The 24,045-nt window shown below is 37.8% G+C and overlaps 1 protein-coding gene across 2 annotated transcripts in view; it reads right to left on the bottom strand.

The window, feature by feature from the left end:
- The window catches only part of PPP2R3A (protein phosphatase 2 regulatory subunit B''alpha), a 229,347-nt gene that overhangs the window by 43,948 nt on the left and 161,354 nt on the right, over positions 1–24,045 (bottom strand). For both annotated transcript variants that reach the window (XM_036745773.1, XM_036745774.1), the window contains 2 exons: positions 18,214–18,300; positions 5,026–5,182 (listed from right to left, as the gene is read on the bottom strand). In XM_036745773.1, coding sequence (XP_036601668.1) covers positions 5,026–5,182; positions 18,214–18,300 — 244 coding nt within the window. The remainder of the gene's footprint in view (positions 1–5,025; positions 5,183–18,213; positions 18,301–24,045) is intronic.

Genomic DNA, 24,045 nt, shown 5'->3' on the forward strand with positions numbered 1-24,045 from the left:
TATTAACTGGATGAAATGTGAAGCATGTTCTGCAGTCAGTTAGACAGAAGAGTCTAATTAAGTTTGTATTCACTTTGTTCCCAATGAGAAACAGTTCAATAGAGTATGGTTCAGTGTTTTGTAAACTAAAATACATACACTATTAGGGGTAGAACTGTTGGGAAGACTTCAAAGTAGTTTGGCAGAAAACACATTTATGACATAAATTTACACTATGATGCCATAATAAGCTCCAATTAGATAAAAGATATCATCAAAAATGAGAGGAGATGGAATAAGGTCTCTGCACCTTCGACAGATCTATGGTTAGAGGTAGAACTTTTAACTAAGTAAGAACTTGAGGGGAATTGTAAAAGATAAAATAAATACAAAAAATAAATAGTTTTTGTGCACATACAATCAGTATAACTAGAATAAGAAGAGAAACCATCAAGGGAAAAAAAAATCTAAACTATAAAAGGAATTGACCCAAGACCAAATGCTTTTCTTTCAATAGATAAGTGTTTGATGGCTGTGAACAATTTTCATTTTTTCTTTTCTTTTCATTTCCAGATTTCTCCCCTCCCTATTGCCTCTGCCATCTATTAACAAGGCAAGATAAAGCCCATTACAAACATGAAGATACGCAAAATTAATTTCTACACTGTTCTGGAAAACAAAACTAAACAAAAACAATGAAAAAATCCCCCAAACCCCAAAATGAGAAAAAGAAAGAAAGAAGAAAAAATATGCTTAAATCTATATCCTGAGTGCATAGGTTCTCTCTCTGGATGTGGATAGCATTTTTCATTATAAGTCGTTTGGAATTGTGATGGATCACCATAGTGATCAATTACTAAGTCTTTCACAGTTGATTATCTTCACAGTATTGCTGTTACTGTGTAAATTGTAAACAATTTCTAAAAGAAGAAATGCAAACTGGCAACAAACATAAAAGAATGCTGCAGATCACGAATAAGGTGAATGCAAATGAAAACTGAAGTTTCACTATAACCCATCAGATTAGCAAAGATAATAAAAGACATACGTAGTCAATTTTAGAGTAACTGTGGGAAGACAGACACACTAGGGCAGTTGGTAGAATGTAAACTGGTCATACCATTCTGGAAAACAATTTGGAATCACATTGAAAAAGTGACTAAAATGTTACTCTTTGATTTAACATCATTCTCTGTTGGTCATATACTCTGAGGAGGTCAAAAACAAAGGAGGAAATTCCCATATCTACCATAATATTCATATAAGCAGGAATGAAAAAAAAACTATAAACAAAGTAGATGCCATGAATTATGGAGTAGCTTAACAAACTATGGTATGTGTAATGACTTATTACTGTGACATAGGAAATGACAAACATGAGGAATTCAGAGAGCCTTGGAGAAACATGTATGAACTAATACAGAACAAAGAAAGCAAAACTAAGAGAATAATATGCACGATGAGGGGAAGTAAAAAACACCACGCACTAAAAAGATCAGAACTCTGTTCAGTGCAATGATCAATCAGATGGGAACATCTCTCTCCTTGGTAGAGAAGTAGTAAATTCTAGGTAGGGAAAGAAGCATGTGTTGTTGGACATGGCCAATGTTTTGGATTATTTTGCTTAATTATACTTTTTTTTTTGTAACAGTGGAGGTTTCTATGGGGGGATGGGAGGACACCAGGAGCAACGATGATATTTTTGAAAAGCATCAACAAAACATTTTAAAGAACATTAAAAGACACTAGAATTCAGGATAACACAACAACCAGGTCTAGAGGTTTGATGAAGCATAATTCCCTCATTAAAGAGGAGGCAGAGTGCAGATGGAGAATGCTGCACGTGCTATTAGATATGTATGACAGGTACGTTTGTTTCCTAAATGTTTCCCTGTTACAAGGTGGGGTTCCATGGAAGGAGCATTATTGTCAAGTGATAGCGATGAAAAAACCCCAATAAAATCAGCACATTAAAAATAAACTATTAAATTCAAGGCGGGGGCGGAGCCAAGATGGCGGCTGGAAAGCGGGACTTGCTTAAGCTCTCCCCCAAATCTCTCCAAACACCTGTAAAAAATGGCTCTGAACAAATGAACCCATGAAATAACAGAGGGCAACAGGTCTCCAGCCCAGGAGAGCCAGGATGGTCACCAGGAAGGGTCTATCACACAGTGCAGGGAGTGGAGCGCAGCCCAGCGTGGGCTGCACCAGGACAGACCAGACTGGGAGTCAGCCAGCCAGAAGAGGCCCTGGGGCCATGAATCAGTGAGCTGTGGCAGTTACCAGACTTCTCAACCCACAAACACCAAAGAGCAGGTTAGTGGGAAACTGCGGGATAGAGCTCAGAGCGGTCTGGCCACCAGTCCTGGGGGTGGTGGTGGTGGTGGTTGCAGCAGCAGGAAGCTCCTGAGGCTGCTTTCAGAGCTCCAGCATCAGCTGCTTCCTGAGTCCCTGGCTCACACGGTGGGAGGAATCTGGCAGCGGATCAGAGCAGGAGCGCAAGGAGCCCTCTGTGGGCACAAAGGCAGATTCTCTTGCTTAGCCCTGCTTGGATCTGGATTGCGGTCCTGGTTGGCGGTTCTTGGGGGAGGAGGAGTGCTGCTGTGACAGAGCCTGGGGTGACAGTGGAGTAGAAGCAGCTCTGAAAACAGCAGTGCTTGGACCCTAAAGCTTGGGACAAAGTACTCTCTACTCTACAAGCAATCATACCCTGACAAAAAGCTCAAGGGTCAAGTAGTTGGCTGGGAACATGAACAGGCAGTGAAAACGAACTCAGACTCAAAGTCAAACTCTAGATTCCTTTTTTGGTGACAAAGAAGACCAAAATGTACAGCCAGAAGAAGTCAACAAAGTCAAAGAGCCTACATCAAAAGCCCCCAAGAAAAATATGAATTGGTCTAAGGCCATGGAAGAGCTCAAAAAGGATTTGGAAAAGCAAGTAAGAGAAGTAGAGGAAAAACTGGGAATAGAAATGACAGTGATGCAAGAAAACCATGAAAAACCAGTCAATGACTGGCTAAAGAAGACCCCAAAAAATAACTGAAGAAAATAACACCTTAAAGAATAGACTAACCCAAATGTCAAAAGAGCTCCAAATAGCCAATGAAGAGGAGAATGCCTTGAAAGGCGGAATTGGCCAAATGGAAAAGGAGGTCCAAAAGACCACTGAAGAAAATACCACCTTAAAAATTAGACTGGAGCAAGTGGAAGCTGGTGACTTTATGAGAAATCAAGATATTATAAAACAACCAAAGAAATGAAAAAATGGAAGACAAGGTGAAATATCTCATTGGAAAAACCACTGGAGAATAGATCCAGGAGAGATAATTTAAAAATTATTGGACTATCTGAAAGCCATGATCAAAAAAAGAGTCTAGACAACATATCTCAAGAAATTATCTAGGAAAACAGTCCTGATATTCTAGGAACAGAGGGTAAAATAGAAATGGAAAGAATCCACTGATCACCTCTTAAAAAAGATCCCCAAAAGAAAACTCCTAGGAATACTGTAGCCAAATTCCAGAGTTCCCAGGTCAAGGAGAAAATACTGCAAGCAGCCAGAAAGAAACAGTTTGAATATTGTGGAAACACAATCAGGATAATACAAGATCTAGCAGCTTCTACATTTAAGGATCAAAGGGCTTGGAACAGAATATTCCGGAGGTCAAAGGGGCTAGGATTAAAACCAAGAATCACCTACCCAGCAAAACCGAGTATGGATTTTCAATAAAATAGAGGACTTTCAAGCTTTCTCAATGAACAGATCAGAGCTGAATAGAAAATTTGACTTTCAAATACAAGAATGAAGAGAAGCATGAAAAGGTAAACAAGAAAGAGAATTCATAAGGGACTTACTAAAGTTGAACTGTTTTGTTTACATTCCTACATGGAAAGATGATGTGTGTAATTCATGAGACCTTTCTCAGTATTAGGGGAGTTGAAGGGAATATACATACATACATACATACATACATATATATATGTATAGACAGAGGGCACAGGGTAAGTTGAATATGAAGGGATGATATCTAAAAAAATGGAATAAATTTAAGGGATAAGAGAGGAATATATTGAAAGAGGGAGGAAGGGAGAGACAGAATGGGGTAAATTATCTCACATTAAAGTGCCAAGAAAAAGCAGTTCATTGGAAGGGAAGAGGGGGCAGGTGAAAGGGAATGAGTGAATCTTACTCTCATTGGATTCAACTTGAGGAGGGAATTACACATACACTCAATTAGGTATCTTACTCCACAGGAAAGTAAGGGGAAGGGGATACAAAAGGGGGGGGTGATAGAAGGGAGGACAGATAGGGGGAGGGGGTAATCAAAAGCAAACACATTTGAAAAGGGACAGGGTCAAAGGAGAAAATCGAATAAAGGGGGACAGGATAGGATGGAAGGAAATATAGTTAGCTTTTCACAACATAATTATTGTGGAAGTGTTTTACATATCGATACATGTGTGATCTATGGTGAATTGCTTGCCTTCCTAGGGAGGGTGGGTGGGAAGGGAAGAGGGGAGAGAATTTGGAACTCAAAGTTTTAAAAGCAGATGCTTAAAAAAAACAGTTTTTTTTTGCATGCAGCTAGGAAACAAGATATTTACGCAATGGGGCATAGAAATCTGTCCTGCCCTACAAGAAAGTAAGGGGATGGGGGTGGGGAGTGGGGTGACAGAAGGGAAGGCTGACTGGGGAATCAGGCAATCAGAATATATGCCATCGTGGAATGGGGGGGAGGGTAGAAATGGGGAGAAAATTTGTAACTCAAAATCTTGTGGAAATCAACGTTGAAAACTAAAATATTAAATAAAAAATTAAACTATTAACAAAATAATCTTACCTTTTTAAACTTCAACAGTTTCTATTCTAAAATAGCCAATTCATTAGATTTTTACATGAAGAAATGGATGTTCCAACCAATGGAATGTGTCAGATTTTATTAACCACAGTCTTCATCTTTAGAACCAATAATCCTGTGCCTATTTTGGCACTAAGGTATGTACTAAAATATGATCAATACAGGTAAGATTAGTAAAACAACTTACCCTGGTCATTATACCTAGATAGATCAGTTTGGTTGATGTAGAGATCATGATCACTGTCTAGTTCCCAGAATTTACAGTAAATGACATAGAAGTGTTCATAGGAGAAATAATCTGTGATTTGATTTATGTCTTCTTCTTCTTCCAAAAGGGCTAATGTCTGAAATTATATGAATAGAAGGAGAAATTTATTGTAAAATCATGAAATAGAAGCTTTAGTCAATATAGGAAAAGTCTGAAGACTTTATGACAGTTTTTTTATTATAGTGACTTCATAATAATTCACATCTACATAGTGTTTTAAGGTTTGCAAAAGGTTGTACATACATTCTCTTTGTTTGATCCTCACAATAACCCTGTGAGGTAGGTGCTATTATAATTTGATTTAATTTGATATCTTTATGGAGAAGATTGAGAAAATAGCTAATTTAATAGATTTTGCACTGGTTGTATATAAGCATTTACTATGTGCTAAGGACTTTTTTTTAGGTCCAGAGGATACAAAAGTGAAAAATGACACAGATCTTGTTCTCAGCAAGTTATAATCTAAAAGAGAGGATCATGCTCAGGATCCAAAACACACCCCTTTCATTGCGATACCACTTTTTAGAGCCTACGGGAGTCTTTATATGTCAAATGAAGTCATTATGTGAGAGGGAAGGGAACATTATGCCCAATATTTTCTGATTCTGCATCACCAATGTAGACAAGACAATTTCTTGAGTAGAAGAATGACACAATGAAAGGAATACATTCAGACCAGAGTGTGAAGGACAGATGGGAGAAGGGACAGCTTTGCTCACTGGTTCACTCCTGTTCAGTTGTTTCTGGCTCTTCGTGACCCCATTTGGGGTTTTCTTTGCAAAGATACTAGAGTGATTTGCCATTTCCTTCTCCAGCTTATTTTACAGATGAGAAAACTGAGGCAAACAGGGTTAAGTGACTTGCCTAGCATTACACAGCTAGTCTCTGGGGCCAGATTTGAACTCAGGAAGATCAGTCTTCCTGATTCCAGGCTTGGCACTCTATCTACTGTGCCACCTAGCTGGCCTTGCCTTGCCCCATCTCTAGGTCTGGACATATACAGTAGTCACCAAAATGAGCAGTCACCTCAGATGGATGATACATATTTTCAGAGCAAACAGGACAAGACCTGGATGGACCTGCAAAGTACAGACTGGGATGACATTTGCTTTGTGATTGGGACCTTGATGCTTTTTCTTTGGAAACTTTTTCGGTTCTTGCTCCCCACTCCCTCAACCCCCGCTACAATGCTGCTGCCCTTCCTTAGAAAAGTGTGTGCACTCCCTAAACCTGAGCAGTGCCTATCTGAAGTGCAGGAACTCATAGGATTGATTCCAATGATAAATCAGGACATACTTTGGTGCTTTCTGGAGAATCTATGTAGGGAGATAGTACACATGGACAAGAATTGCATGACCCTGCATTTTGAGATGATCATAACTCCATAAGGTGTGTGTGTATGTGTGTGCATGCGTGTGTGTGTGAGAAAGAGAGAGAGAGAGAGTGAGTGCGAGAGAGAGAGAGAGAGAGAGGACTTCCATTTGTTAGATGGGAAAGGTGTCCAATTCTTCTTAGAGAGACCTAGGGTGTTTGGTTTGGCTGGTTTCTATATTAGGGAAACTGTGACCTTTTTAGGGGATGAGATGGGGTCTTTGTCAGAGAAGTATGAATATGGCTCTGGGGAACTTTAATGGATTATAAGTAACAGAACTGAACCATACAGTATAACAGCTAATAAGGCTCACATAACCTTGGGCTGCATTAGGAGGGGTACAGCTTCTAGGAATAGGGAACTGTATTCTGCCTTGATCAAGCCTCATCTGGGGTATTGTGTTTGGTTTTGAAAATGATGGCTTAAGAAGGACATTGATAAGCTGGAGAGTGTCCATGGGAGGACAACCAGGGTGATGAAGGGCCTTGATTTTATGCCAAATGAGGACTGATGGAACAGGGTATGTTTAGCCTGGAGAAGAGGTGACTCAGGAGGCACATAATAGCTGTCTTTAATTATCTGAAAGACTATGTGTCAGAAGGATCAGAGTTGTTCTGCTTGTCCCTAGAGGGCAGGGCCGGGAGTAATGGGTGAAAGTTGCAAGAAGGCAAATTTAGATTTGATATCAGGAAAAGCTTCTTAACAATCAGGGATGTTAAAAAATACAAGAGGCTACATCAAGAGGTAGCAGGTTTCTCTTTGTTGGGGGTCTGCAAGTAAAGGCTAGATAACCATTTGCCAGATATTAGAACGGGAATTCCTTTTGTTTAAGTCTAGACTAGATAGCTGCTGTTGTTCCTCCCAACTCTCAAATTCCGTGATTAGATCTCTCAGTTGTTAGTGCCCTCCCTCTGATTAGCTTTTATTTTCTTTGCATACATTTTGTATTTACTTATCTATGTACACATTGTTTCCACCCTGGAGAATAGAAGGTCCTTGAAAACTGGGGCTGTTTCATTTTTTGTCTTTGTCGCAGCAACACCTAGCATAGGACCTGGCTCACAGCAGGTGCTTAATAAATGCATCCTGAATTGAATTTGACAAATTATAACATCATGTCACAGATGGATCAGGGAAGATGGCTGTCTGAATGGAGGCAGGAAGTCCAGGTATCACGATATCTTCTCCCCCAGAAACCTAAAAATAGTACCAGACTGAATAATCATCAAGAAATACAGTAAGTAACTTCATTCATGACAGAACTGCACAAAAAAATCAGTCAGAAACCCAATGGCAATGGAAAAGAGGCTTGATAGAGAAGTCAGTGCCATCCCAGGCAAATCAGACAGCAGTCTCAAGAGAAGCAACCTAGCGACTGCCTGGAGACCTCAACGCTCTGTATCTGGAGGGAACTTATGAATGGAAGTCTCCTATGAGAAAGACTCAGTGGGAAGTCAGAAACTGATACCTTGGACATTGGAAGCCACCAACAACAGCAATAGCTAGTACTGTACTTCAGTGCTGGGATTAGGTCACTTCCAGCCCAGGGGCTCCAAAGGTCCTAGCACCTTGTGTGGAATTACCATAGAGGGCCCCGAAAATCAAGCACTCTGAACCTCAGAGATACAAGGGAGTATAACCCTGGAAAGTAGGGCTCAGCAGAACTCAGGTGACGACTCATGTCAAGAGTTAACCATCTCTCTCCAGACAGGGTGGAGTCTTGTCCTGGCACAAAGTTTCACTTTAAGAACTAAGGTTGGGAGAGATAAGTAAACTAAAAAAGACATTGGCAACTATAAAAAAATTATTGTAGATCCAGAGATACCTAAAAGTTCAACTTAGAAGGAGAGAATAACTCCACAACAATGAGAAACAGAGACTCCAAGAAAAAATGGATTTTCCATAAGGACTATGTAAGTACTCTATATAGAAAAAATATGAAAGATAGAAAAAAATGACATGCCTTTTTTGGAATGGCTCCATAGTCAAAGAGCCTCCTCTTTATCACAATGGTAGCCGATTACAATCAGTTACTGAATGTTCACGCATGTTCCACAGTCTGTCCCTCCAAGATATTTCCCTTATGTGTTTTCATGAGTCTCCCAGAAGTAGCTCCCTAGCTTCTTCCACATGGAGAGATGCCATCTTCTTCCTGGTGTTCTCCATGTGGAGATGTCATGTGAGGTACTCTGGCCATGCACCATACACCCATTTTGTAAGCATTTCTGATGAAAATATCAGAGTTCAATAGGAACTCTGAAATACAAACATGAGAGACCAGAGAAACCTAGAAATGTAAATTTATTTGAGCAAATGAAAGGAATTATATGATGATATAATACTAACATTCTAATAAAGGGAGAAGAAACAAATGTTCTTCAAAGTGCATTTGAGAAGCTAAATAAGAAAAAGAGAAGACCCAAGGTTGGATTGTTCTCTTCTGATGGCTTTAAAGGAGGAAAGAAAAGAAAGGGTAAAAGGAGTAAAGTAGAATGAGGAGGAAGGGGGTGGACCTTGCCATTATCAAAATTGGTGTGTGTGTATAGTTGTCTTTTCATTTACATTGTTGTAATTACTATGTATATTGTTTTCTTTGTCTCTGCTTATTTCACTCTGAAGCAGTTCATATACATATTTCCCTACTTCTCTTTTCTTTCTTTTCTTTTTTTATACATAATTTCTTTTTTTATTTTTCTTTATTTATTTTTAGTTTTCAACATTCACTTCCATAGGATTTTAAGTTCTAAATTTTCTCCCTCTCCCTTCCCCCATTCTCCTCCCCAAGAGGGTGTGCAATCTAATATAGGTTCTATATATACATTCATATTAAACATATTTTCACAATAGTTATGTTGTAAAGAAGGATTAGAACCAACCTCCAACCACGAGAAAGAAGGAAAAAAGAAGAGAACAAATAGTCTGCTTTGATCTGCATTCAGACTCCACAGTTCTTTCTCTAGCTGTGGATAGCATTTTCCACCATGAATCTTCTGGAGTTGTCTAACATGCTTGCATTGCTGAGAAGAGCCAAGTCTATCAAAATTAGTCATTGCACAATGTTGCTGTTACTGTGCATCATTTCTTACAACACAGTAATATTTCATTACATTCATGTACCATGCTTTGTTTAGCCATTACCCAGTTGACGGACATCTACTTTGTTTCCAATTCTTAGCTATCACAAAAAGCACTGCTATAAATATTTTGTTGTATATGGGGACTTTCTTCTTATCCATGGCTTCCATGGGGAATAAGCCCAGTAGTGAAGTCTCTTATTCACAGAGTATGAAAAAGGATGTTTTTGATTCTCCTCTTCCAGGTTGTCCTTCAAGTCTGTGCATTTGCATTCCCAATCTATTGTTCTCTTTTGAGTCTTTGTTGAGACTCGCCATCTCAGATTCCAGTTTTTCTATTTTGCCCACTATTTTTTTGCTGTACAGGTCATAAATTCTGCTCTCATAATTCTCATTTCTCTTTTGATCCACTCAGCAACAGTATACTGTGGTTCTGTGCTCTCTCCTCATTCCATAGGATCCTCAGTTTCATCAAGTGTTGGATCATTTTCCTTTGTTTTACAGTATTTATTCATAGATGCCTACATTAATTTACTAGACCTGAAGGTCATATTTCCTTCTGTTGTTAATGACTTTCTTGTTGATTTATCTTGTTATGTTTAAGGTCTTTGAGTTTTTTCCTTCCTGAAATATTTGGCAATTCCAGAGGATGAAGATGAAGCATGCTATATACCTCCTGAGAGATGATGGACTCAAGGTACAGAATTTTATGCAGAGTTCAACTAAAGTTAAGTGAGCTTTTCATTTGTATTGTTTTAAATTTAAATTTAATTTATTTAATATATTTAGTTTTCAGCAGTGATTTTCACAAGAGTTTGAATTACAAATTTTCTCCCCATTTCTACCCTCCCCCCCACTCCAAGATGGTGTATATTTTGGTTGCCCCATTCCCCAGTCAGCCCTCCCTTCTGTCACCCCACTCCCCTCCCATCCCCTTTTCCCTTCCTTTCTTGTAGGGCAAGATAAATTTCTATGCCCCATTGCCTGTGTATCTTATTTTCTAGTTGCATGCAAAAACTTTTTTTTGTTGTTGTTTTTGAACATCTGTTTTTAATACTTAGAGTTCCAAATTCTCTCCCCTCTTCCCTTCCCACCCACCCTCCCTAAGAAGTCAAGCAATTCAACATAGGCCACATGCGTATCATTATGTAAAACCCTTCCACAATACTCATTTTATGAAGACTAGCTATGTTTTGCTCCTTCCTAACCTATCTGCCTTTATTGAATTTTCTCCCTTGACCCTGTCCCTTTTTGAAAGTGTTTGTTTTTGATTACCTCCTCCCCCATCTGCCCTCTCTTCTATCATCACCCCTTTTTTATCTTCTTCCTCCTTCTTTCCTGTGGGGTAAGATGCCCAATTGGGTGTGTATGGTATTCCCTCCTCAGGTCAAATCTGATGAGAGCAAGATTCATTCATTCCCCCTCACCTGCCTTCTCTTCCCTTCCTACAGAACTGCTTTTTCTTGCCACTTTTGTGCGAGATAATTTACCCCATTCTATCTCTCCCTTTCTCCCTCTCTCAATATATTCCTCTCTCATCCCTTAATTTGATTTTATTTCTTTTAGATATCATCCCTTCATATTCAACTCACCCTGTGGCCCCCCCCCCTCTCTCTCTATATATATATACACACACATACACACACACACACACACACACACACACACACATATGTGCATGTTCCCTTCAGCTACTCTAATACTGAGGTCTCATGAATCATACACATCATCTTTCCATGTAGGAATGTAAACAAAACAGTTCAACTTTAGTAAGTCCCTTATGATATCTTTTTCTTGTTTACCTTTTCATGCTTCTCTTGATTCTTGTGTTTGAAAGTCAAATTTTCTATTCAGCTCTGGTCTTTTCACTGAGAAAGCTTGAAAGTCCTCTATTTTATTGAAAATCCATATTTTGCCTTGGAGAATGATACTGTTTTGCTGGGTAGGTGATTCTAGGTTTTAATCCTAGCTCCACTGACCTCCGGAATATCATATTCCAAGCCCTTCGATCTCTTAATGTAGAAGCTGCTAGATCTTGGATTATTCTGATTGTGTTTCCACAATACTCAAATTGTTTCTTTCTGGCTGCTTGCAATATTTTCTCCTTGACCTGGGAGCTCTGAAATTTGGCAACAATATTCCTAGGAGATTTCTTTTTGAGATCTATTTGAGAAGGTGATCAGTGGAGTCTTTCAATTTCTATTTTGCCCTGTGGCTCTAGAATATCAGGGCAGTTCTCCTTGATAATTTCTTGAAAGATGATATCTAGGCTCTTTTTTTGATCATGGCTTTCAGGTAGTCCAATAATTTTTAAATTATCTCTCCTGGATCTATTTTCCAGGTCCGTGGTTTTTTCTAATGAGATATTTGACATTGTCTTCCACTTTTTCATTCCTTTGGTTTTGTTTTATATCTTGATTTCTCATCAAGTCACTAGCTTCCACTTGCTCCAGTCTAATTTTTAAGGTAGTATTTTCTTCAGTGGTCTTTTGGACCTCCTTTTCCATTTGGCTAATTCTGTCTTTCAAGGCCTTCTTCTCCTCATTGGCTTTTTGGAGCTCTTTTGCCATTTGAGTTAGTCTATTTTTTAAGGTATTGTTTTCTTCAGCATTTTCTTGGGTCTCCTTTAGCAAGTCATTGACTTGTTTTTCATGGCTTTCTTGCATCATTCTCATTTCTCTTCCCAATTTTTCCTCTACTTCTCTAACTTGCTTTTCCAAATCCTTTTTGAGCTCTTCTATGGCCTGAAACCAGTTCGTGTTTTTCTTGGAGGCTTTTGATGTAGAGTCTTTGACTTTGTTGACTTCTTCTGGCTGTATGTTTTTGTCTTCTTTGTCACCAAAGAAAGATTCCAAAGTCTGAGACTGAATCTGGGTGTGTTTTTGCTGCCTGGCCATGTTCCCAGCCATCTTACTTGACCCTTGAGTTTTTTGTCGGGGTATGACTGCTTGTAAAGAGTACTATGCTCCAAGCTTGAGGGGATGTGCTGTTGTTTTCAGAGCTATTACAGCCAGCTCTGCCACACCAGCACTCTTCCTTCCCCAAAAATCCCCAACCTGGACTGGACTCAGATCTTCAGCAGGCTCTGCGCTGCTGCTCTGATCCGCCACTTAATTCCTCCCACCAGGTGGGCCTGGGGCCAGAAGCAACTACAGCTGTAGTTCTGTAGCTGCCCCACCTCTGCTGCCCCCGGGGCGGTGGCTGAACCACGAACTTCTTCTTTCACTCTGTCCCCAGCAGCTTTTCCCATTAACCTTCTCTGTTGTCTTTGGTGTTTATGGGTTGAGAAGTCTGGTAACTGCCACAGCTCACTGATTCAGGATGCTAGGGCCCGCTCCACCCGGCTCCCGGTCTGGTTGGTTCTGCTGCCGCCCGTGCTGGGCTCTGCTCCGCTCCGCTCCCAGCTCTGTGCGCGATAGACCTCACCCAGCAACCATCCAGGATGTCCTGGTCTGGAGCCCTGCTTCCCTCTGCTATTTTTGTGGGTTCTGCAGTTCTAGAATTGGTTCAGAGCCATTTTTTAACAGGTTTTTGGAGGGACTTGGAGGGGAGCTCATGCTAGTCTCTGTTTTCCAGCTGCCATCTTGGCTCCACCCCTCCATTTGCATTGTTTTAGTTATTGTATATATTGTTCCGTTGGTTCTCCTTACTTTACTCCATTACCAGTTCATACAGATCTTTTTTAAAAATTAATTTATTTTAAATTTAAATACAAAACTTAAATACACAATAAGAAAAACATATTATAAACTTAAATACAAAATAAGAAAAGAAAAAAGCATTGTCATGTGCACAGCAGAACATAAGAGAGGACTGAAAATATATAGCAATAAATTTCCATTTCAAGAAAGCCCATATAATATTAAATACTACACATTGTGTTCAGAGCTGTCCATCTTTTCTTTGCTTCCTTGTAAGTTTTCTTTTATTCTCTGCTGTGCACTTTTTACTCTGTTGTTTTTCACCCCTTTCCACCAGCCCCCTCAACTCCCCCACCTGCTCCCAAAAAGGTACAATTAAGCATGGATATATTTATACACACATATGTGCATACATACATATACACACATGCAAACATACACATGTATTTATATATATACACACACAAAGATATATACATTCATATATACATGTACACTTACATATACTTAGATATCTATAATCATACTTATATATAGACATATACATTCATATGCATCTATGTAAGACTGTGCTATACTTGATTTGTCCTGTTTCTCTGGGGTGAATAACCTCTTCCTTCAAAAGTCTGAGTCTTTCCATATTTTCCTAAGTCTACCAATTTGTCATTTCCTATACTACAGCAATATTCTATCCTCATACCGTCTAGCTATTTTAAATAGTCTTAAATAATATTGATTAATATAGCCGACTTATAGTGTACTTTCTCCAGTTTTCTCTTATGATTAAATCTATTTTAGCTTTAACTTTGTCTGAGATGATTACTACCCCTTTTTCCCCCCTAATACATTCTACTCCTGATCTTTATTTTATGTTTGTGTCTATCTCTTATTTCTTATCTCTCCTGACTCTACTTTACTTTTGCCCACTACCTTGCCCTCCTATTATTTCACCTACTTCTCCTCCAAGGATCCCGCCCTTGTCCTCACATTCCCATAGATCTAAACACTCTTCTATTACCCTGCCTCATCCTATCACCTCACCTTCCCCTCTAAAAATCCCTCCCTTATCCTCTCCCCTTAAGCCTTTCCTTTCTTTCTGAATGTGGAAGACTTTTATACCCTTCTAGATATCTGTATTGTTTCTTCTTAAACCCATTCCCCGTGAAAGTATGGTTCCAGAACTACCAGTCCTCCTCCCCCATCTAATTCCTCTGTGTCAGTTCTTCCTCTTTCACCTCATTTTTATAAAATAATTCCTTTTTACCTGTTCCTAAATGGTTTTACTTTTAAAAATCATATCATACTCAGGTCTACCCCAATCTTTCTTATGAACTACCCAATTACTAATAACAATTTTAGACGTATGTTTTACATTTCCTCATATAAAAGGCAGTGTCTTTATTTAGTCCCTTGTAATTAGTCTTTGAAATGTACCTTACATTTCTCTTGGATCTTATATATTAGATCTTCTGTTAAGTTCAGGGTTTTTTTTGTAAACAAAATCCTGAAAGTCTGACCATTAAGTGTCCATTTTTTTTTTTCCCATTCAGGATTATACTTAACTTTGCTGGGTATGATACTTTCAGCCGCAAACCCAGTTTTTTGGTTCTTTGTCATATAGTGGTCCAAGACCTGTGTTTTTTTTAGTGTCGCTGCTGTTAGGTCTTGTGTGATTCTAATTGTGGCACTGCCATATTTAAATTGCTTTTTTCTTGTTGCGCATAATATTTTATCCTTGAGCTGGGGGTTTTGGAATTTGACCATTATATTCCTGTAGGTTTTCCTCATAGAATCTCTTTCAGGTTGTGATTGGTGGAGTTTTTCTATTTCTACTTTACCCTCTTGTTCTAACACTTCAGGATAATTTTCTTTAATTATTTCTTGTATTATTGTATCAAGATTCTTTTTTTGATTGTAGCTTTCAGGCAGTCCAATTATTCTTATGTTTTCTCTTCTTGATCGGTTCTCCAGATCAGGTATTTTTCTTATGTTTCACATTCTCTTCTATTTTTTCATTTTTTATATTTTGTTTTATTATTTCTTGGTCTCTTATAACTTTATTGGCTTCCCCTTGCCCAATTCTAATTTTCAAGGAGTCATTTTCTTCCTTAAGATTCTGGATCTCCTTTTCTAATTGGTTGACTTTCTTTTCATAATTTTCTTGTTTTTCTTGGATTGTTCTTATATTTAAAAAAAATTTCCATAATCTCTCTCATTTAATTTTTAAAGTCTTTTTAAAGTTCTTCTATGAGTTCTTTTTTGGGTAGATGACCATTTGATGTTACTCTCTGGGGTAGGATAGGCTTTTTTGCTTCAGTATCCTCCTCTGAAGATGAACCCCAGTCTTCTCTGTTCCCATAGTGACTTTCTATGGTTGGATTCTTTCTCCTTTGCTCATTTTTTTAAAAAAAATATTATAGCAGCTTATTTTTTGTAATCACCTCTGGTCCTGGCGGATGGTGAACACTGCCTCTGGCCTCAGGTCCTCCTTCAGTTCTCCCCTCTGGCTTAGAAATGAAACCAAGAACTCCACCCTCCTGTAAGTGCCCACAGCCAGCAGCTTCCTGCCCCAATGCTTCTGCACTCACTGGGTGCGTGCTGGTTCCTTCTTGCCCAGGGAGCACAGCAGCACAGCTGGCTCTGGAATTCCTTATTAGCAGAAGTTCCCTCAATCCTCCACAGCTTGGATGCCTGAATCTTGATACTGTCTGGGAAGTGAAAGTTCCTGTGGCTGGGGCTGGGGCTATGGCTGAGGCTACCTCCCAACCCAGTTAAGCCCCAGCACTTGCAGCTTGCTGTTTCAGCCTGGAGATGTATACTCTTCATAGAGACTGAACCTTGGTCCTGGGATTTTTCTTCAGATCTTTTGCAATTGTCCCAGGAGGCCCACTGTTCTGCCCCAACTGCTCTATGTTTGTCCTGAGGCATTATTTTATCTCGTTTGTCGGGGGGAAATCTGGAGAGTTTGGAATTTTCTGACCTACTCTGCCATATTCCCAGAAACCTCTCCCTAGATCTTTCTATATTTCTCTGAATTCCTTACTTTTGTTATTTCCTATTGCACAATAATCTTCTTTAAACAAAAGTTTTAATCTAATGCTGAATGTCAGTGAGATTCTTTCAAGTACTTGTTGGATTGATGGCTTCTGAGGTCCCTCCTATGTAAGAGATTTTATGATTCTGAGACTGGCCTGTCTACACTGTAAAGACATTATTCAGAATAGTAAGAAAACATAGTTGAAGATCCAGGATTAGGTTAGGTTGAAGACAAATGCTGTGTGGATGCTGATTTGGTGGCTCTACTGTCACTGATGAAGAATAGTTTGTTATAAAATTTTTGACACATCTTTTCTATTTTTGTCCATCTGTTGTCCTTTCAAGTCTAATCCTTAAAAACACTCCAGATGATCCTCCAATTATTAATATCAAGTAATAATTATGGCAATAAAATTGGGAGGTTTATGTTCACCAAAAGAGTAAGAAACTGTTAAGAAGGACGTAGAGGGCAGAGTATTCAATAAAGAGGAACTCACTGTAGAGGATCAGGTCCTCCAGATGCTTCTACTTGCAAATGACATTGAGATGATTTTATTAAATCTAGAAACAGCTAAATGTGATCCGTAATCACTCAAAAGAGCTCAGCCTAACCTTCTGCACAGGAAATAACAAGTGAATGAGAATGGATACAGTTTTCACTACTCTACATATTTGAATGGACAGATCACAGAGGTAGCATTTTGTATAAATACTGAAGCTAGATAATGGACTAGGAATACAATAGGAAAAAGAGAGCAGTGTTTTCAATGACCCTAAAATTTTCCCTGAATCACAGGCTCAGCCTTTTTCGCATCAATATATTTTCGGTGATGCAATATGGGTGGTGAATCATGTAATACTACAGTCACCAAAAAGATAATAGAGAGGCATACAACGGACTGTGTGTAAGATGCAACTTATCATCAACAAAGAACTATGCCAGAGAATTATTATAAAGGATACTATCAGAGATGTTTCTGGCTAGAAAAGAGGTAGGCTGGTCACACACTGCTAAACTGGAGATAAGTAAAGGACAACTTTTGTATACCATGTAATTGTGGTGCTATAATTTTAAGAAATCTATAGGAAAGGCCCCTACCATGTTAGAAGTTTTATGGGAAATTATGGACAAGAGGCACACAACATCAAGTATGGATAGATTATGATCTGCATTGTTTGAGGAATTTTCAACATTGATGAGGCTATAGTTCTATCAAAGCATATCCTTCAAAACACCTTCCTTAAGGCAAAGGAGAGTATAATCATCCTTAGTCCAAGGTCAGCTGTATATACCAAAGGCATGTTTCTTAACTTTTGTACATATATTTTACTTATAAATGTATTTTTCTTAGTTCAATTATTAATAGGATCCTTGATGTAACGGTTTCTTCTTTTCTCAATTAGTACCTCCCATTGTCCCTTCTTATCTTTGGATTTCATAACATTTAGTAAAATAGCAATGTAATTTGTGAGTATTCAATTAATTCAAATGATGTTGACTTTTCATTGTGTAAACAAAGATATATATGTGGGTGTACTATAGACTTCTGATTATGATGTGCTGTATCTGTTACAGATGCAGAAATGAACAAAATTATGTTAAGCTATGTTTGTATTATAGCCTAAGCTTAATTTAGCACATTTATTTACGATAATACATCCCACTTTACTTTATAACGTAATACAAACAATTCCCTTATGTTTTTGATTTTCAGGTAGTTATCAACACTTACAGACAATAAGCAAGGCCATTCACTGACAGACCACAAGTGGGCATTACACTAAACCTATGGTCCCTTTGTTAAAATGCCCTAGTAACAATATGGACTTTATCCTTTCTCAAAAAAGATTTTGATGCATTTTCCCTTAGACAGGCCTAGAGGGTTGAACGTCAAAACAAACCTTCCATTAAATAAAAATCTTCCAAGAAAGTATGCTGTTATATGAAGTGCTCTTTAAATCTGAAAATAAGTCATTGACATACTTGCAAAAAGTTGCTTTTTCTTAGTTCTGTCAAAGTGATTTTGCCAGTCCAGGATCTGTTCACTGTGTAGAATATTCTCTGAATAACCTATATCCAAAAATGAAAACAAGATAATATTAATACATGCTTAACTATTAAAGGCTGTCCTATGAATTAAACCAACTGAATGTTTTAGTTAATTAATTTTTCCAAAGTAATTTCTGGTCATATTAAATATGATACTTTTGTACAGATCCCTCTGTTCCTAAATCACATATTTCTATCATACATATTACTGAGGGGATAAAGAATCCAATACTATTTACACGCTTGCCCCAATGTCCTAGACTATCTATCCTCCCTGTATTACCATGTATTACACACTCGAGTCATGAATATAGGCAGGAAGATGAGTTAACAAGGATACACCTACTCATCAGTAGGTGGCAGTCTAGATGAGGGGGGCGTTATTTAGCTATTGTGCTTTATTGCTTTTGTGTTTTGAAGGCTTCTGGTCTTCAAGAGTAGCTTCATATGAGAATGTGGATTCCCTAATAAGAATTAAACATTTTAAGCAATGAGAGAGCTGGCTCAGGAAAACCTGGGTTCAAGTCCTGACTCTGACACATCCTGGCTGTGTGACCCTGGGCAAGTCACTTAACCCTTTAGTGCTGTGGGCAGCTCTCTAAGATTATAAATTGTAGGTAAGCTGCTAACCTACATTGGCCGAGAGCATTTTCTCATCCATGATTTACTCTATTAATAAAATCACAGGCCTAGTCTTTATCGTGATCCTAAACAACATTGTAGTTATAATCAAGTCTTTTATTAGGAATCAGCAGATATAAAATACTGGATAAGAGTTTGGGGATAAAGCATCGATTCAGAGGAAGGTTATTGGGGGTTGTATTTGTGGGTACAAGGAGGGTATAAAGAAGGTGGGAAGACCACACCTGCTTCAATTTTGTCCAGAGCAAAATTGTTATTCACTGAATCTATCTGATTCCCATTTGACTCAATAGAAGCAGTACCTTAACAATTACAGGGAAAAGAACAGAAATTTAATTAGTTTTCTATTTGATTGGGCACTATGATTTTTATTTTAGCAGCCCAAGGTCTAATATACAAATCTTATACCCCAGGTCATTGTGGTATCAAGGGAGATCCTCTTTTTAGGTAGGTATGAAATAAGGAGGAAGGTAAAGTTCAGTTGCTCAGAGAAGATGGTATAATCTGACAAAGCAAAGCTCAAATCTAAGGTGCCCCCCAAATCTTAGGGCAGTTTTAAGCTATTAAAAGCTATTAAAGCTTAATACCGCTTTAGGAATTTTGTGACACACTATACAATGTCAAAGTAGAAGAAAACTAAGAATGAGAAGAAGATCTGACATGTGACTTAGGCACTCTTAAGATTATTTATTTAAACCAGCTAGAGATGTCAAAAATGGGAAATGGATAAAAGAAGAGCTATTGACACAGCTTGTAACCATTTCCTATATAAAACTTTAACTAATGTAAATCAATAACCATAACAAAGAGCCTCAACTAGCCTAGAAATTTCCTTGCAAGCAAATACCTTCTGACAAGAAGATAAATATGGAAGCCAAGGGCAACACTGTATTAGAACAAAAACTAATTTGTAAAATCTTACCTAGAAAAACGGTAGATTATGAGCCGTACTTCAGTGGACCAATGAGCTCATCTGTTGTGGGTACTGCTTTCCATAGTGAAGCTAAAATATACAACTATGTCTGCTAGTTCTGTGAAATTCTTGTCCACTTCCTCAAATAAATCCTCTACAGGGGTCCACCAAATATGCTAGGGGGAGGAACTTCTGAATCTATTGTCAATGCACAGACACTGATAAAGTATTCAAACTGTCAATTAGTTACCCCTCATGCTTACTACATGATCTACCTCTCTTTTTTTCTCTCTCTCATCATTCATTTCCCTTACAACATTTTTGATGGCACTTCTGTGCAATTTCTCATCTGTAAAATGTTGTAGCCTCTTCACCAAACACTCTCCATTATCTTTTTTGGGTAACTAGTAACATTAATTCTTTAGAGATTGTGGAAATCTGTGATTTCACAACAATGTTGTCTAACCAGAAATATGATGATATTGGAAAGATGGACATTTGTTTCAGAGAAAAGCTTGAGTTTATTAAAAGCACTGTGCATTTTCCCAAATGCAATCTAGTCTACCTTTTTCCACCTATTCAATTATGGGATCACGTCATTATATAATGGCAATGTCTGTCCAAAGTTATATGCACTCATATGCACCCACTTTATGGATTATCCATCCAATTACCTATTACAGAAAGAATAGTAGGCATTCTTCATCTACTCGTTTTTTCCTGTATGGACAACCAGACTAAACTCTTAAGTGATCATGGATCTTATTTAGGAGGCTCAGCAATATCTGATTAACAATATCATCTGTGAACAAGAGAATGTGGCTCAAGTACTGGACATCCTAATGATCATGGCAAACACCTTTGGTAACACTTTTTTTTACCTCTTTTATGCCTCGCTTAACTAACAGTTATAGGGCTATTAATTAAAATAGCTATCTGAAAGCTCTCAAGAAATCTTATATAATTTTAACAATATATACTTAGATGTATAATATATCCACATATATACGATGCACTGTTGAGGAAGAGCATTTAAGAGGCAATTTCGTTTTATTAAATCAAATGATTTTTGAGGGGGAGTGTAGCCAATTAACATAAGCACAGTAGGATCTTGCATTCTGGACACTTTTTAGTTAATTTTATGAATGTAAAAGTGCAGTCTGTTATAGAATATTGCTTGCAAAAGTGTGTATTTCCTTTTCATGTTTTCATCAGAGGAAGATGCTCTTACTGTTTGTGTAGATTCTCATAAAAATTTGGTAGAGATGGGAAAATAAGCACATAGGTTAGAGGTTATTTCTATTTTTTCAGTCACTAAATTTTGGGTAAAAATAAATGCTGAGATTTTTTCCCCACACCTTAGGTATCTCACCCTTTTCCAGTTACTTTCCTCAATGCCTGCAAAGCTATACTGATCTCTTTTGTGTCTACTTGGGCTAGTTCTGCTATTTTCCCACTTTCTAAAAATAGAATTTCTTCTTCTTTGTGTACCATATCGAGGACTGTGATATTAGATTCCCACTAGAGTGGTTCCTCAAACCTTTATGGTGAGAAAGTTGTACTTTAGGAGTCTATGATCGTTTCCATTTTTCATTTGCTTGTTGTCTTTCCAGTCTCATCCTTTATTTTGGGATGACTACCTGAAGCTTTCTTTAAACCTGATTATTATCAATAGCTACTCACTGTTTTATAAGCAGATAATGTCCATAATTTTTCGCTATACTGCTTTGTAAAATTTCACAAATGACTTTGCATTCTAAATTGCTATTGCTCTTGCTCACCATACTTGGTAAGGAGATCAAGGGTTTGCTGGCTAAGGTGGCTTCTAGGTCCTTTGGGCTTTCTTTTTATGGCAACTGAAAATCCATAAAAATATTAGTAAAGACTGACCAATATATCTACTTTTACTTTTCTGTTAAATCTTTATGAAAATAATCTACAAATATACTGAGGATTTTCTTGATGAAGCTATAAGAAGGGAGAAGGTAGACTTTTGTAAACAATATTGTATAGTAGATTACATTTTCTATGGTCATACAGATGCCTATATGGTGCAGAGAACATAAAGATTTTGTTGTGTTTATTGTCTATTGATCATAAAAAAACCTTTGATTCCTTAGTGCAAAATGCTACCATGAAGGCTTCTTTAACAGAGGCCTCCAAGGTATACGTTAAAATCATACATGATTCCTTGGTAGATGTAACAAAGGAAATAAAAACCTTCATTATTAACTGAAGCATAAAATAGGGATGTATATTCTTGCTGAAGTCTAAATATTTTGAAGAGTTCTGTATAAAAGGTAGTTTTTTTGGCTAACATTGTACTAATAGCAAAGAGTCCTGGAATAATGCAAACTTCCTAAATGAGATTCATAAGCACTCAAAAGAGTTTGGCCTAACTATTCATAGAGGAAAAAACAAGTATATGAATAATGTCTCTTGTTTCTAGGTGTTCTTAGCCTGTGGTCTGTGAACTTGTTTAAAAAAAACTTTGATAATTATATTTCAATGTAATTGGTTTCCTTTGTAATCCTATGTATTTTGTTTTGTGCTTTTAAAATTTTATTTTGAGAAGGGTCCATATGCCTCCCCAGATTGTCAAAGGGATCCACAGCATAAAAAAATCAAGAGCCCATCTGGACTATGATATGCAGTTGGACAGACAACCCATAAAGCTGGACTGTTAGTGCATAGAGTAAATCTTGGTCAGTTATTGTAGCTGGACAGTGAATTGGGTCTAGAATGGAATAAGAAAAAGGTGGGTCAGATGGAATTTGGAAAATTGTTTAGTTCTTTTAGTTACTTTATGCTTCTACCCACTTTTTTAATAATAGTTATTATTTTTTTGATGATGCTATATGGCAACAAATAACAATTGATAGCTAGCATTTAAATAGTGCTTTAAAGTTTGCAAAGCTTTTTATATATTATTATTATTATTAATAGCTAATGTTTATATAACATTCACTATGTGCCAAGCACTTTAAAATGATTATCTCATTTGATCCTCATAATAACACTGGGAGGGAGGCGCTATTATTACCTCCGTTTTACAGATGAGGGAACTGAGGATGACGCAAGTTAAATGACTTGCCTAGAATCACATGAGTAGTAAAGGTTTGAGGCTGGATTTGAACTCAGGTCTTCCTGATTCCAGGCCTAGTGCTATGTCCACTCTGATAACTAGTTGCTGCTTCCTGGAATATTACAATCTCTAAGGGATCAAAACTGTAGGTCACCTAAAGAGTAATTTAGAGATACATGGTGAGTGTATGGCAAACTGCAGAATGGTACCGATGAAGAATTAAGGAGAAATGGTGTAAAAAGTATCTGTGGAATTGTACAGCTGGAAAAGGAGATGGACCAGTCCTACAAGAAGAGTGAGGAACAATAAATGGATGGCCCATGTACTTGGCTGGTATCCAACAGATTTAAAAGGAGGTCCCTAATGTGCTGGGTGACCCTCTTGGGGACTATTTGACATGGAGAAGACTTACACAGGATAAGAAGGCACATATAGTTTTTGATCTATTTGGTAAAGGGCAATGGCCACAAGAATTAGATCACAAGTCTCTTGAAAAGTATAACAAAGACTGATATGCTCTCATTTTTAATACAAACTTTTAGTATAATACAACATCCTTTTTTTTCTTTTTTCTTTTTTTTTAAATATTCTGTGTAATTTATTTTTTTTAATTTAAATTTATTTATTTAAACATATTTGGTTTTCAGCATTGATTTTCACAACAGTTTGAATTACAAATTTTCTCCCCATTTCTACCCTCCCCCCCACTCCAAGATGGCATATATTCTGGTTGCCCTGTTCGCCAGTCAGCCCTCCCTCCTGTCACCCCCCTCCCCTCTCATCCCCTTTTCCCTTCCTTTCTTGTAGGGCAAGATAAATTTCTACGCCCCATTGCCTGTGTATCTTATTTTTTAGTTGCATGCAAAAACTTTTTTTTTTGTTTGTGAACATCTGTTTTTAAAACTTTGAGTTCCAAATTCTCTCCCCTCTTCCCTTCCCACCCACCCTCCCTAAGAAGTCGAGCACTTCAACCTAGGCCACGCAGGTATCATTATGTATAACCCTTCCACAATACTCATGTTGTGAAAGGCTAACTACATTTTGCTCCTTCCCAACCCATCCCGCTTTATTGAATTTTCTCCCTTGACCCTGTCCCCTTTCCAAAGTGTTTATTTTGATTACCTCC

This window comes from Trichosurus vulpecula, chromosome 2 (genome assembly GCF_011100635.1).
Source record: "Trichosurus vulpecula isolate mTriVul1 chromosome 2, mTriVul1.pri, whole genome shotgun sequence".
Classification (NCBI taxonomy): Eukaryota; Metazoa; Chordata; class Mammalia; order Diprotodontia; family Phalangeridae; genus Trichosurus; species Trichosurus vulpecula.